Genomic DNA, 15,676 nt, shown 5'->3' with positions numbered 1-15,676 from the left:
GAACTAAAAAACCATTGTACGGCAAGGAATATAATGCCTTTACTTCTTATTCTTTTAATACAAATAAAGAAGCTTCTGTGGGCTCGGTGATTCTTAGAAATGATCGGTTTGAGAACCAGATCTGTTGTGGAGCCTGACATTCTGTAAACAACCCGACTGAGCATCCCCTTCAGATGCACATGTTTCGGGGTGGGGTGCCTCTCAAACCGCCAAGCCTTTCTGGGAGGGGGGAGCACAAAGTGCAGCTGCCAGTGTGCCCGGGAAAGAAGGGGAAGAAAAAACCTCCGCTTTCCTACTGCAACAAGGCTGACAGATGGGGCTTTTAAAAAACGTCACTGCAACCAGATCTAGGGGTGCAGCTTTGCCTGCTGCAGCGCGATGCAGTTGTGTATATTTCAGGGACAGACACCAGGGGAAGTAGCAGCCACTGCTCCCGCCGGCTGCTCCCTGGAAGCATTTCTGAAGAGCGACGAGCTATAGGAGCTGGGAAATTCCTCCTTCCTCCTCCTCCGGCTGAGTCCGGGGCTGAGTGGTGGCTCAGGTTGAGCCCGTGGGCAGGGGCAGGGGCAAGGGGCGGCGCTCCTAGCCCATCCCTCAGCCCTGCGGAGAGCTGTGTGGGCTGAGCTGTCTGCACTGTGTCAGGGAGGCCAGCCAAGAAACCCTCCCTCCCAGGGGAAAACGGATCGCAGTTCAGGTGGGGACTTCCTCGGGAGCGTACCTGGCTGGAGCCGAGCATGTGGGCGGCCGGCAGCGGGCGGCTCTGGTTATGGCAGCCCAGAAATGAAAGCAGCGGCCGCCGCCGCCTCTGAGGGCTGCAGGCAGATCAGCACCCAGCAAATAAGAAGCAAGTTCTGAACCCCGAGGAGGAGGACGTGAAGGAGGAGGAGGAGCGGCCGAGCATCTCTCTCCCGCTCCTCGGTGTCCTTTAAATGAGGACTCCGTGCCGGTGCCGGAGGTAGATCTGCAGAGCCTTCCTCTCCGCCGCTGACCCCCCGCTTACATCACTAACCTGTGACAGGCACATCTCCACGCCCGGTACCTGCTCCTCCAGCGGCTCCCGGTCCAGTCCCGGGAGCCTCTTTGTATACCGCCGACATGGCCAGCCAGCAGGATTCCGGCTTCTTTGAGATCAGTATCAAATATTTACTGAAATCCTGGAGTAATAGTGAGTAATAGAAAATAACCTTTTCTGTGTGTGTGTTTGCTGGATGTTGCGTAAGGTTCAAGAAATCAAATCTCAACTGGAGGCATAAGCCTGTGAGCCAAGGAAGTTTTTTTGGTTCGGTCTGCTGTGAAAATCAAAATGTCAGAGACCGAACTAGCTTTCCTTAAGTGCAGAGGCTGCAGGGGAATCACAGTAGATTTTGTTTGATTGAATTTGCAAGTGAGATGGCCCTTCAGACTCGGGCAGAGCGCAGGAGGGGGCATTCGAATGCTGCATTTTCTGCCTTAATGTTTATTTGATCAGGCTTTATCTAAGTATTTGGTGAAGTGTGGTTTAATCGAAGGGGTGTGGCAGGGTTTCACAGTACTTCATAATTGTTTTATTAGGGTATTGTCTGGAGGAAAAAAAGTGCTAATAGTCCAAAACCTAAGACTCATCTCTTTTGTATATAGAGGCATTTGCAGATTTATTTCTCTCTCCCTTGTCCGTGTGGATGATGTTCAGAATGTTATTTAATATTTGGGTTTGTAAAAATCCTCATGTGTTATAGTCCAAACGGACAACATGCTTTGCTGAAATATAAACAAGTAAGGTTCTGACCCTGATCGTTTATTAGGATATCAGAATGTTATGGCTTCTGAAGTTCCATTGCTGACCTACTTAAAGATTTTAGCAATACCATATTTCCAAAAGACAACCTCTAAGGCATCATGGATCTGGAATCACATTAAAATGAGGCCTTCAGGTGATCAGTGATGCTTTGTGTTTTCTGAATAGTTTAAAAACAAAGTCTTCTCTATTTTCTCCAACAGCCTTTGTGCTTGCTCTGGATAAAAGACCGGCAGGTATTACAGATCCTTAATTGTTTGAAATTTAAAACAATTTTTCCAAGAAAAATTCTGATGCCTTATTACATGCATGCTAATTAACCTACCTGTGCTCTAAGAGCTGGCGATTAATTATCTCCTACCCAGATGACCTGTGGCCAAGATTGTTCTTATGTAAACAGAACCTGGGCAGGAGAAGCTATGCCATAATTGCTGTAAGAAAAGAGCCAAAGTACCTTCAGCCTTAAGGTATTCAGGGATATGCATCTCTCAGTGATATCCAAAGAAACCATTTTTTCCCAGGTCATTTTGCACCACTGTATACACGATGGGGCTTGTCTGAGGCTGTTTTTCTACAAGTGGGAAGCCATTTGGGAGTCATACTGTCCCCCAAATAGCATTCCTTTATTTGTTGTAGTCGTAATTCACTTATCTTGGATCCATTATTCGTGTGATGCTTCACACTCAAGGATGAATCCTCCTTTGTCTATCCGCCCTTTGATTAATGAAAAGGATTTGACACACGGGGTTCTTACTGGAGCAGCTTTCCAATAACTGGAAAGACTTACTGTGAGTTTGACATCGGTACGTGGTTTTGAATCATCATTTTCAGTACACCAAGGCCAGATGATTTTCTCCTATCAATTTTTGTCATTGTCTCATTAGATAGAAAATTATGTGTGACAATACTGAGGCCAGTGGGATTTCTTTTAAAATCTTTCTCCCCTTGTCAATTTTCAAATTACTCTAGACAAAGTGTATATTCTCTCCACCTTTCCTAATGCACCCCCCCCACACACACACGCGCTCTCTCACATCAGGAAATTGTTCAAAATGACTGTTCATATCTACTTGGAGAGTCTCTGGGACACAATTTTGAATTGTTTTAATTCATTCAGCAAATATTTATTCTACACCTACTATGCTAGGCTGGGGGGCTGCAGAGGTGAATGAGACACCATACCTGCCCTCTCTTAATTTCTTTATTACAGAAGCGTGGACTTGGTGATTCTCTTTAGCGTTCCTTTGGAAGTCAGAATGCTTTTCAGTCCTTTCTTGAAAGAGGAAGAGGAAATACACTTTATGCTTAGTCTTCTTTAAGCTTGTTGCAACACTGACCTGCTTATAACTAGCTTTGCTCTCGGATTTACATATTTTCAGTAGCAAAGAGAGAAAGGAGTTTGTCTGTCGGTAGAAAACAGTAGCCTGAGGGCTTTGACCTACTCAGTGGAACCCGGCTGAGAGGCTGCATCACGGAGCTGAGCAGCTCATCGTGGGCCAGCAGCAGGTTTGAGAGGCCAGGATGCCCGCCCACATAACCCGAGTGGGGAACCAGGCTCCTAATTACATAGTGGTGCTTATTTATAAAAGTACAACAATGAAAAAGCAATAAAACAAACCGTGTAACTGTGGCTGACTGCTTTGCAAGGTGGTAGTGAGAGGAGAGGTGATTCCATGAGCATGTCCATTAAGGTTTCCATTCATTTTTTTTTAAGGGCACATTGTGGGGGAAGCGTAATTTCATGTGTATCTGTCTCCTCTGAAGAATTAACAAGTCAATTAAAGCAGTCATTGCCTGGTGAGATGTGTTGGCTTTTATTCACTGTTCATTTCGATACTCCTCTTCATTGGCATGCCCACTCTGTCAGGCTGCCCTTTCATTTTAATGGAGTTGGGAATTAAAATGGCCTTGATGTCTGGAAATAAAATGTTCTTTGTAGACCTGACTGCAGAGGCTTTCCTTAGCCCCTTGGACCTCCCCCCCATTAAGTCCTGAGGCTCCTTCCCCAGTCATACCCAGACCTTTCCAAGGCCAGTCAGTGATTCTCACAGCTGCTCCCCTTGGTGTTCACAGCCACAGCCTCCACGGGCCTTTCTCAGTTTAACCTGGCATGCCCCAGTGGTCTCCTGAAGGTCCCCCTGATGCGGAGGGGGCTTCTGGAGAGGCTTCTGCCAGCAATTCAGAGACCCCGCCACAGCTCCCTCTTGCCCCTGAGCCTGTGATGGCCATTCAGGACCCTCTTTGAGCCCCTCATCCAGCCTCTCTCTCCAGTTGTTCTTCTGCTCCAGCCAAATGTAATCTGCTCACCCCTCATCTGCTCTCGCTCCGTACCTGTACTCACAGGGGCCCCCTAATCTGGCACGCCCTCGGCTAGAACACACAAGTTGTAGGACCAGATAAACGTGGTTCAGGTCTCTATCGCCTGCACCTGTGTGGCCTTCGACAGTTAATTAACTCCTCTCTGCTTCTCATCTGTAAATGGCAGCAAGAAGAATGGATACTTCACAGGAGTAAATGAGGTATTTAAGAATTAAAGCGCTTAGAACAATATCTAGCACATCGTAAACACTCAATAAATGTTAAAATAACATGAAGGTATTCCAACGCTCCCCTCCCTTCTAAACCCACTTAAAATCCATCAGACCCCTTTTCCCCCTTGGATTGACATCATTTGTGGATTATTCGATGAGTAGTCAACACTTGCTACACCCCTAGAGAACTGTAGGAGTACACCAAAATAGTTGCTTCCTTCGAGCCATTTCTTTTCTAGATTTACTTTTTAATATTCCCCCCTTTTCTACCTCAACTACTTTAGAATATTCCCACCTCCCCTAATACCTCCCAGCAGTACAGGAGATGGCCTGGCAACTTCTTCAGTGGTAGGAAGTCCTCTTAGCCTTTCAGGTTTGCAACAAAGTTTAGAGCAGATCATTCCAAGCTATTTCAGAGGAAAGGAAGGCACGTTTTTTATTGATGTATAGAGCGAGCGTGTGGGTTCTTCCACCCATCTGAAACCTCTCCCTGGCATTCCTGGGTTTCTGTCTACTGGTTTCCAAATGAACCCAGGGCCCAATGAACACAGAGGTAATTCCGAACTTATTCAACGTCTTGCTCTTTCCAGGGCTGTTTGTATCTTTCCTACATTTGTCAAATCTTGCTACCCCATAGAGGGGAACTTTTGGATGCTTATTAACTCTTTCAAGCAACAAGAATTCCACTGACAAATAAACGAGTCTGGGGAACCGAGCAAGCCCTTTGCCTGTTTTGGGCTGCGATGCATTGTGAAATGTCTAACATTGCTCTAGAAAAACTTACATCACTTGGGAGAATTGGATGTGGCATTTTTCAGATACATCGTGGTGTTCTAAGTTGTGGTGCTGAAGGACAATGTTTCTGTCCAACATAGAAATGCTGGTGAGTGGGGGTGCCTGGGTGGCTCGATCAGTTAAGCATCTGCTTTCGGCTTTGGTCGTGATCTCAGGGTCCTGGGATCGAGCCCCACATAGGGCTCCCTGCTCAGAGGGAAGTCAGCTTCTCCCTCTCCCTCTGTGATCTCTCTTGCTTTTGTGCCCTCTCAAAGAAATAAACTCTTAAAAAAAAAAAAAGAACGAAATGCTGATTAGTGTTGGTTTAACTCTGGGGACAGAGAGAGATCGCATGCACATGGGGATGGGAAACACCATTGGCTGAGCGCAGAGCAGGACTTACCGACCCCTGTTTATGTCATCAGTGTAGCCCAAAGACTCTATAAGAAAGACTTAAGAGAAACCTCAAGGTATTAGTTAACTCTCTGTGGAGCCGAGGTGAAGCAGTAGAAAACTAAAGTTAACCAAGTCACCTGAATCCAGCAGAGCCATACAGCAGCGAGCAAGCGAGCTTCCCTCAGTGCCCTGAAACCGTACGAAGTGCCCAGCACCTTCTAGGCGCTTGGGAGGGACTTACTCCAGTGTTCCTGTCACTCACATGTCTGACCGAGTGTGCACTCCCTCAGGTCATGGTCACTTCCGCTCAAGTAGTTTATAGTTCTGAAGAGAAACGAAACCCCAAATCAACATCTACCCTGAGCAAAAGAGCCTGCTTCTGGGTTTGTGAAGAAGATAAGTAACAAGTGGCAGCTTTTGTGTGTTTGTTTTGGGTATTTTTTTTTTGTCATTGTTAATATGCTTGAACAATTTTAGAATCACAGTAACTGTCACACGGACTGAGGGCCCACTCCCTGTCAGATGTTATGCTTGATAATTTATGTGTAGGGCAACCACATCATTATTTGTCCAAACTGGGACACTTTTGAGAATGAAAGTTAATAATTATACTGGGACTGCCATGGGCAAAGGGGGCCATCTGACCATTGTGTTTATTATCTTCACTCTTTCCAATAACCCTGCAAGGTGACGTTATTACCACACTTTACCGACGAAAAATAAAATGAGTTGGGAAAATGATTTGTTGAAAGTCAGGATGCTAGTAAGTGCCATAAACCTTTCCCCCAATCTACTTGATAATCACATTTTTAAGAATCGCCCATAGGATGATCAAAGGGTCAAGAACATTGGGGACTTTAGTGCATTATAGGTACTTTCATTCTTGTTAGCCGATGCCACTGCCAACCACCAGCTCCCTCCCTCCCTACGCACCCCTGAGTCTTGGGCTGGGTGAGTGTGCGAGCTCACTCCACTTTCTCTATGTTCCCACCCTCTTTTCAAAATCCTAGTGAAAGGTAAAGACCCTGGACTAAAATCATGATTTGGGCTTTTGAGTCTGATCTGAAACCTCACAGAATATACCAATTGAGGCCATCTGGGAATCTCATCGCTCAGAAGGTCAACTTTGGGGGAATCAAGCCCTGTCATCCTAAAGCAGGAACATGGAGAGGAAGCTAGTTTATTCATAATCTTCCTCCCTCCACCCACTTCCCCCCAAGAACTGGTGCTGGAGGGCACTATCTCCTTAGCGCAGGCCTGTTTGGAAGACCTAAGTATTGACATCTTCACTATTATTATTACAAACAATACAGTCTGTTCACCGTGGTCATTTGATTGAACATACAACACATGCATAAAAGATTGTAGTAAAAAGCTACTTCTTTTGTTAGGAGTGTTTCATGTTGATTTTTTCCCCTGCTTTTTGGAAGTATATATAAATACATAATTTAATGGCTCTAGTAAATAAAAAGATACTAATAAGCTTTATTTCTTTTTGAATGGTCATTTGCATACCATGCTGAGGTTTCTCTGATGGGTTGTATTTCTGTTTAGGAAATGGTAGCAAACTCCTAATCATCTTTAGCAGGGAGAACAGGGAGAATATCTCCAAGACTCATGGAAATCTATAATTCAGATATCTCATTTTCCCTGATAGTGCCAGTTTCGACCAGCACAAAACCTGCTATAAGGCTGGCAGCACGAAATGATTTGATTTCAACTTTTTTTCCCTACTTTTGCATGCTGCTAGGTAAAGGTGCCAACAAGAGCTGAAATAGACAGAAAAACAGCAGGGGGCAAGAAGGAGAGGTGATCTGGATACTTTTACAATCTGGGAACAGCCCAGGATATTTGAGAAAGTTGCCAGCATTCAGATGTTTCAACGACACATTTAGATGATACCACATGAAATATTCTCTTTATTTAAAAGACATCTGTTTCAAAACATTTTAATACCTATGACCCATTAGTTCACTTCTGGGTACAGTTCAAGGAATTGAATGGGTTACATATGTCCTGATCATTGTATTAGTAACTTCCAGGTTTCTAAGCTTCATGGGATATTCAAAATGATTGGGCTCGGATGTGAGTTTGGGCTGAGAAATGACATTTTCCTGAGTTGGGGCTGCCCTGTGGCTTGTTAGCCTGATACACAAGCTTTTTGTGCAGGTTCTTGCTGGTACTAAACCTTCAATTTATTTAGTGCCTTGTGGTTTGCTCAGCACCTTTAAAAACATTACCTCACTTGATGAATGGGATCCATTGATTATGAATAAACTAGCTTCCTCTTAAATGTTCCTGGTTTAGGACGATAAGGCTTAATCCCCCAAAGTAGAGCTTCTGAGCGATGAGACACCCAGATGGTATCAACTAGGTATATTTTGTGAGGTTTCAGATCAGATTCAAACGACCAAATCATGATTTTAGTCCAGGGTCTTTACCTTTGAATAGGACTTTGAAAAAAAATGCAGTGTATCTTGGCACCTATGACTTCACATGCACAGAAGTGAGTCCGTTTAAAAACACATACATATTATTATACGTTAATTAATTGCATGTAAATTAAAAAAATAAATGAAAAATATATATTAAAAAATATAAAACATGTACCACGTTTTCTGAATGTATTTGTACCCTACGATTTCTTACTCATCTTTGTTAAACACTCAAGCATGTCTAATTTTCTACAACATGATACCTTCTGAGAATCACCCCCTACTTGCACACAGCCCAGTGCAGAAGGTTTAGCAGGCAACCACTTCCTGAAAGGTGAATGGCATTTGTGAAAAATAAAGTACACAGCTTTATCTCATCTTTTTTCTTATGAATCTGTCATTTGATTGATTCCTTTTCATCATATTCATTTAAACATCTCTCCACTGTAGAACTGTTGGCTACATGAATAGGAAAATGTTCTCTCCTTTGAGTTGAAAAGTGTCTCTCAGTCTTGAAGGAGCAATAGGAATAGTTTTTTCCATAAGAAATCTTTACTTACTTTTTGATACTGGATTATACTCAGAAACTTAATCTCTTAGCGTCGGCTTTTCTTGGTTGTTGCTCCAGAATCCCTTGCGACTCCACAGTGTCAGAGAAGCAAGACAAACACTATTCAGGACTTCCTTTTGACCACCATGCCCCAGGCACACTGCTCTGGGAGTTTCATAACTGAATCAGATCTGGGGTCCTACCATCAGGGATCTCAGAGCTAACCTTCCTTCCTTGTTAGTTTCAGAAGTCAGAAATATTAATGCAGAAGAATCCCAGGGAAAGGATCCAGTGGTATTTCATAGACAGTGTATGTCCTAGAGAATTTTTATTTGGGAGAGTGTGTTCAATAGATTCTGTTGAGTTTAACTTTATGGATTTACACTTACATGGGATCGGACAACGGTTGGAAACCTGGTGTTAGCAGGCAAATTCCTATAAGAACATTCCTCCTAGCAGGATAGCTGAAGGAGAAGAGGAAAGGTGAATTATTTACCCTGGGACACTTTTCTAGACGTCAGTATCGGGGGCAGCAAGAGCTTCAGATAGGCATTCTTTGCATTAGAAAACTCTGAAGAAGATTTACCATGTTTATCAGAATTTTGACCTGGTACTAATTTAAAGCTACTCATTCTTCATTTGAGTGGTCCTCTCACTCTTCAGAATATTGAGATTAAAGAGAAAATTGTGTGTGTGAGAGAATTCTATATTTCTGTAAGGTCATGATCCTACCTCTCACTATGTGGTTACAAACACTTTTCTTCTTTCTCACAGAACATACAAGCACAAGCATTTAAATATTAGTCACCCAGAACTCCAGCTGCTAAGCAGTGAAAGTTTATATTCTGCCAGCATATCAGACTCTATAATGAGTCTGATTTTGGTTTAATTCCTTTCTACTGTGTAGATGAGCTGCAGATGGAAATTTAAGCCAAAGCCATAACATTTCAGCTAATACTTTTTATGCTGCTGTAAGAATTTGTTGTCATGTCAATTTAAGGGAGTTGAAATCTTTTTCAAGACGGCATTCAAATCTATTTTAAGAGCTTTTATCAACTCTAATTTGATATACAACTCTGACTGCCTCTGCTGTTCTTAATCAATTGCAAAGTGCAAAGTAGTTTAGCAGTGGAAGACAGCTTTGAAATTTCCAGAATTTTTCAGCTAATGCCACAAGCACAACATTATGGAAATATACAATCAAATTTCCATTAAAATTTTTTTGCCTGAGCTTAAGAGACAGTAGGCTAACTTCTTTGAGTTTAGACTTAAACAGGTAAATATGTATTTTGGCAGCCATGAAAAGGACAGGGTATTAGATTAACTAGGGCGAACCTTTAGTAAAATTCCATTTGAATGTTATATTGATGTAGGAAGGATCTGGCAAATCAAGAAAATAGCATATTACATAAGCGTCAACTCAGTAACATACTTCAGTTGTTTAAATACGAGATTAAGTTTTTCTTCCCTGTTTTTCTGTTATTTGTCTGTGTGTGACCTTGATTGCCTCCTTTCCCCACTTCCTTATGTGAAAGGAACAAACGTGACACCTTGTCGCTACCTGTTTAATGTGAAGGGTTTTGAATACCTCCACTGAAAAATGAGGTTTGTGTAAATATCATCATATGTGTCAGTTATTTCTCCTATGCCATTAAAGCCAAACTGGAGGAGGATGAGTTGTACGCCGTTGAACTTGACTGATAAGTAGAGACTTGATCTGGGCTTTCTAAGCTTGATCACTTTCTTGGACTAGTATGCTTTTAAGTATCCTGAATAAGAAATAGGTGTCACACTACACAGCCTATCAGGTTCTTTCTATTGTGTCTTTTGTTGTTGTTGTTTTGTTTTTTTTTTTTGTTTTTTGTTTTTTTACAATAAAATGACTGTGTATCCAACTCAGTGAATTTGAACAGGGTTGTCTCCAATTTGAAGTGCCAGCATTCTTGATCGGGAGACAAGCATTTCTTTCGGCACGGTGAGATATGGTGCTTGTAGAAATTGCTGGCATTCTGGAAGCTTTATAGCATAATGATCATACAGTCAAAGGATACTCTCCTAGGTTTTAGTAGATATTATGTTTCAGTTAAGTCATGTTGAAATAAAGAAGGTCATAAGGATGCAAGATAGTATTAAAAATCTGTCTGAAACACCGTTTGGTTTTGTTACACCATCCACCTGTAATTTATGCCTGCGACTAGGTAGAAAGTTCTCGTGACAGCTTTAAAGAATTTTACAACTAAAAAAGTTGCCCTAAGGGAATAGATCGCCTATGGCTTTCGCAAATTATAAGCAGTTAGTTTAAAATTTACAAGTGCGAACACCAAGTGGAAGACAAATTGCAGTTTTTCTTCAAAAAATGAAACTCAGCTTCTCAATTTTCAGCTTTTGAAAACCACATTTTTAATGACTCTCCCCTAAAAATGAGGCCTTGCTATTGACTGACAACATGGCCTTAGCTGTAGTATCACTTGTACTATTTCAGCATCCCAAAATTAAACTTCTACTTTTCAAATGAGTATTTTAGCTTCCTTCGGGAGTTTAGAGAGAAGCCAAGCCCTGTGTTGGGCCACACTGGGTGTTTTGTTTTACTTCCCTCAGGGTTTGATGGTGGCCCTGAGTCCTGTTCTCATCTTCTCTTCTAGGCTGAGAGTACAGGACAACATCTTCTCTATTTTATTTGACTGAATACAATTGCAGGAAAATAGGAAAGTAAGAAAATATTGTAGTATTCCCTGCTGATTTTTGTGTTCTGTTTACTAACAAACCCCCAGTCCTTATCATTATGGGAAAGCTAATCCCAGCTTCTGCCAATTGAAATAGAAATTTTGAAGGTGTTTGAAAACCTGGCCCATTTTCCACTAAAAAAAAACAAAACTAAGAATGTTAAATTCTTGAGTTTTAAGAAAGGTCAAAATTATGATTGAGAATTCATTCTCATCCTCTAAAAATCCTCTCTCTAAAATTCTACATTTTAAATATCCAAAAATCTTATTTTAACGTTAACTTAGCGTCTTTTCTTTCTCTCGTTAACCATTTTGTGAGCCACTTTAATGCTTATATTGCCATTTTCCTAGAGGGGCAAAGGAGTTGAAATTTAAATTATCTTTTGAGATTAGCCAATTGTTCCACTTAAAAAAAGAAAAATATGAATTAGAAATGATTGAGTAGGATCAGTGACTTTTATTCTAAATCCTGAATCCCTCTTGTCACTAATCACAGTACAGTAACAGGCGTGCCATTCATAGGTATAATGTATGGTAACTTTTTCTTACCATCTAGTAATTTGAAATGTGTGTCATTTTAGGGGGCTCTTGCCATAAATACTAGAATAACTTCATAATGGCTGAAAAAGTCAAGACTTTTAATTCACTTACCTAACCCACAGTCTGGACATGGGAGGTTCCAGGTGGATTTAGAAGCTCAAGGACTCAGACCATCCAATCTTTAGACTTGTCACTGCATGATCACAGATGGCCACCTCAGTTCCAAACATCTTTGCTTTACTTAAGAGTCAGGAAGGGAGGGAGTCCAGGTTAGGTCTTTCTTCTGGCAAGAAGGAGAAAATTTTGCCAAAGACCCCAGCAAACTTCCTCTTGCACTCCTAATTGGAATTGGATGGTATGCCAGGCCTGGCAAAGTTGAATGGAATTACCATGTTGGTTTAGACAAACCATGATCCATGCCCTGGGGCTGGGGTGGGTCCACGGACAAGAGACTTCTACCTGCTGCTTGAACAAAATAGAGATTCTTACCAAGGCAGAAGGGTAGGCAACAATAGAAACTGCCATAAAATATAATCCATACAATGGTAGATGACTATTAATAACTCCCCACCTTTTGTTACGTAGCCTTGCATTAAGCACAGTAATAATAGCTGATATTTATAAGCCCTTACGAAGTGTCAGGTGCTGTATTAAATGCTTTACATGCATCATTTCCTCTAATCTTCACCATGACCCTATTTTACACATATCATTTGTAAGTGACAGAGCCAGGAATCAGACCTAGAGTCTAGGGTAAACACTAACCTATGCTACCTCTCATTATTCTTTGCAAGATCAGGAGATTGATTAATAGTAGGTGAAATTGATGAAACTCAGGTAGGAGCAGAAGGATATTGACATGTATTTCCTACTAAGTTACCACAGTGGTATTTGTCAAAAAGCAGTGGCAAAGAGCCTTAAGAGGTCTCAAATAAAAATTCTGTACCTCTCTGCCTCTAGTTTCACCCACTGTTCTAAGCACTATCTCATTTAAACTTCATCAGATCCTATGGAGTCAAATACCACTGTATAGGTGAAAAATGAATGAATGAATGAATGAATGAATGAATGAATGAATGAATGACTTCCCCAGGGAAAGTGCATCAGTAAGTGCTGGCACCTAGATTCAAATTTACTTCCGGCTCTAGAACCTCTGTTCTTATGGGCTGCCCAGCAGGGGTCATTCCCAACTCCCTCCTGTGCTCATTTCCCCCAGCATGTCTGAAAGAGACAGATGCTCACTTATTCTCAACCTTCAGTGCAAGCTTGCAACTGTGCTTCAAGTTGGTGGGGGAATTTCTGGAATGTATTCTTCTTCCTGAAAATAGGAGAAATGCGTCTTTTGCCACTCTGATTGACCTACTGCTTTCAGCCTTTGGACACAGTTTGTGTAGACAGCAGAAAAAACAATTTTGAATTCTAATACCCTGAGATGACTTTTAGCTGAACATGAGCCAAGTTCCTGCTCTTAAGGAGAAGATTGTCTAGTGAAAGCAACCAACATAAATTGATAATTACCATAAAATATGACCAATAATCAACCCCCTGAAAGATGAGTTGCATGTATGAATAAGAGTGACTATTGTTTGTACATAAATATTACTCATTGACCCCTAAGGCCAGATCTTCCCTACTATGTTCCTGTATTTCTGATAGTTATCTCCAAAGCTGAATCGTTTCTCACCAGCCTGGTGAAGCTATGACTTTCTCTCTCTCCTCCAGGTCCCTTATTCTGTTCAGCTTCATTGTAAATGCTGAATTTCATGATCAGTTAGTCCCAGGCAAGAAACTGGAGTCCTTTTCAGCCCTTCTTTCTTGTTCATTGAAAATATTGTTAAAACTTGTCATGCATTCTTTTCCAAATGATGTCTCCCACATCTGGATCTCTGTCCCCGTTATCTCTGCCAAGGCCTGGTTCCAGGGGTTCATGACACGGGCCATCCCATCTGGAGGACCCACAACTCTTCCTTTCCTGCCTCTCTGCCGCCAGCCACCTCTCCAGGACCGTCTGGTCCTCACCACAGCTTTGTGCACTGATCTCACCTTTGCTTTTGTAATGGTGTGTTGGCACTTGAGAGTGAGATTTCCAAAATGCGGGGGTCATATCAACACTGGTTGATAGTTGCAAACACACTGAATAACTAAAAATGTCATTATGAACTGAAAGTGATCATCTGAATTCATTTTACAGACCATCTATATCCAAACCATTTGTTTCCATAAGCTTACAAGTTCTATGGAATGCAAAAATGGACTTGACCTGTGACCTGGCGCACAGTCTGTAATCTCATTCATGGGCCAGGAGTGGGGTGAGAGTATTGTTGTCATGCTAGAATATATTATTCTGTATGCTTTTATGCTGGTGAGATATGGAGAGCCTGGACTTGATAGGCATGATGCAGAAATTAAGGAAGGTTGCCTAGAGTGCAGGAGAAGACCAAAGTTAAGTATAATGATCTGGTAAAGGGAGCTCAGGCAGAGCATCTAACTCGTCATGAAGGGTACACACTCCAGGGATGGAAGGTCCACTCATCAATCCTCAAGTGTCCCCTATACACAAAATAACAGCCGTCAAACTGGCCCAATGAGCTCATTAAATATATTGTTCTGCCAGACAAGGCTCTTGTTTTAGGGAGTGACTAAGAGACTGTCACTTCTTGGGCCAGGAGAATGAAAATGCTCTTCAGGCTCTGGGCAAAGGATAGAGATAAATTGTTGATCCTGTCCCTAGGACATCCCTCCCCATTTCAGTCTGCATCTTACTGGGCTGTTTTCTATTGAAAGACAACTCCTCACGGATTTATTCAGCTCCATGTTTTCATGAAGTTTCTGCTATTGACCTACACAAGGGAGAGAAGGTTGGAAGGTTCTTTACGGACAGTATTAAATTCGTGTCAAAGACCTATCCATGCCCCATGGTGCTGGGCCTGGCAGAGTCATGGGAGCTCGGCGCTTGAGTGCGAGTGTCTGTCTCCTCCACTTCAACCAAGAAATGGTTGGAAAGTGAACCAAGTCTGGAAGAGTGAGCCAGAAGTGTCATCCCACTCGGGTTATTTGCTTTTATTTTTCCTTGCTGAAAACAGAAGTGAATCACACTCTTCACTGAAGCCATGCGGCAGAGGGAAATGATGCAACTGTGGTCACGTGGCACAAAGAAGAAAGGCCCATTATGCAAACCTAGTTCTTCATTGTGTTCTGGCCTAAGGAGAGGTTAAATACCCACACTGGGAAGCCACACAAAGCTGTGGCTCTGAACTGTGAATCCTCTACGGGGAGGAGCCGTGACTTACTTTTTGTCTCTTCTGTATTCTTCTGCCTTTGTGACCACTGGATTCGCTAATTTTGATTATAGTATAAAATGTGAAAATAATTTACTTAAGCTTGTTTTAGTTCCTTTTTCCATATGATTTGGGCTGTTTATGAACATCCAGTTTGTCTCAGCCACTTACTTGCTATGTGACCTTGAGCAAGTTACTTAAACTGATTGCCTAAAAAGGTATCATGCACGTCTTTAGAAAGAAGTACCGCGTGTATATATATGTACGCATAGAGCCATAACCATTAAATGAGTTGATGAAGCATACAGCCTCTCTTGGCAGTTGCTCAATAAACGGGAGCCATTACTCTTATTATTTCCCCATTTCATGCTTATCTAAATTCCTCTATGAGTGAATGCTTTTATCTCATTACCTCATTGCCAAGACAGAGTGACCAGGACCTGAAGAGGCCTGGGGTTCTCTGTGACTTCTTCTTGGCTTGGCAATCTGATCTTTTCCACTTCGTATAGTGGACATTTTGGTGAAGAGCTATGTTTTTGGAACTTCAGAGACCATACCATCTGAAGATATCTGAGGTGAAATACCTTTCTTTCAAATTCCAAATTGTGTAGAGTGACTGATAACACAGCAAGGTGTTAGTATATGTTATAGTTGCAGTAGTTTCTGTGTCACATG

The 15,676-nt window shown here is 42.0% G+C and overlaps 1 protein-coding gene across 5 annotated transcripts in view; it reads left to right on the top strand.

The window, feature by feature from the left end:
- Nucleotides 1-15,676, top strand: part of FRY (FRY microtubule binding protein) — a 429,999-nt gene that overhangs the window by 178,345 nt on the left and 235,978 nt on the right. For 2 of the 5 annotated variants that reach the window (XM_048215646.2, XM_057309296.1), the window contains exon 1: nucleotides 107-1,165. The exons of the other annotated variants lie outside the window; for them this stretch is intronic. In XM_048215646.2, the coding sequence (XP_048071603.1) occupies nucleotides 1,096-1,165 (70 nt within the window). In that variant the 5' untranslated portion in view covers nucleotides 107-1,095. Of the gene's footprint in view, nucleotides 1-106; nucleotides 1,166-15,676 lie in introns of those variants that run through there. 5 annotated transcript variants of the gene reach the window in all.

Source organism: Ursus arctos, unplaced genomic scaffold (genome assembly GCF_023065955.2).
Source record: "Ursus arctos isolate Adak ecotype North America unplaced genomic scaffold, UrsArc2.0 scaffold_10, whole genome shotgun sequence".
Taxonomy (NCBI): Eukaryota; Metazoa; Chordata; class Mammalia; order Carnivora; family Ursidae; genus Ursus; species Ursus arctos.
The sequence above is the reverse complement of the archived record's forward strand: the minus strand, read 5'-3'. Positions and strand labels throughout refer to the sequence as shown.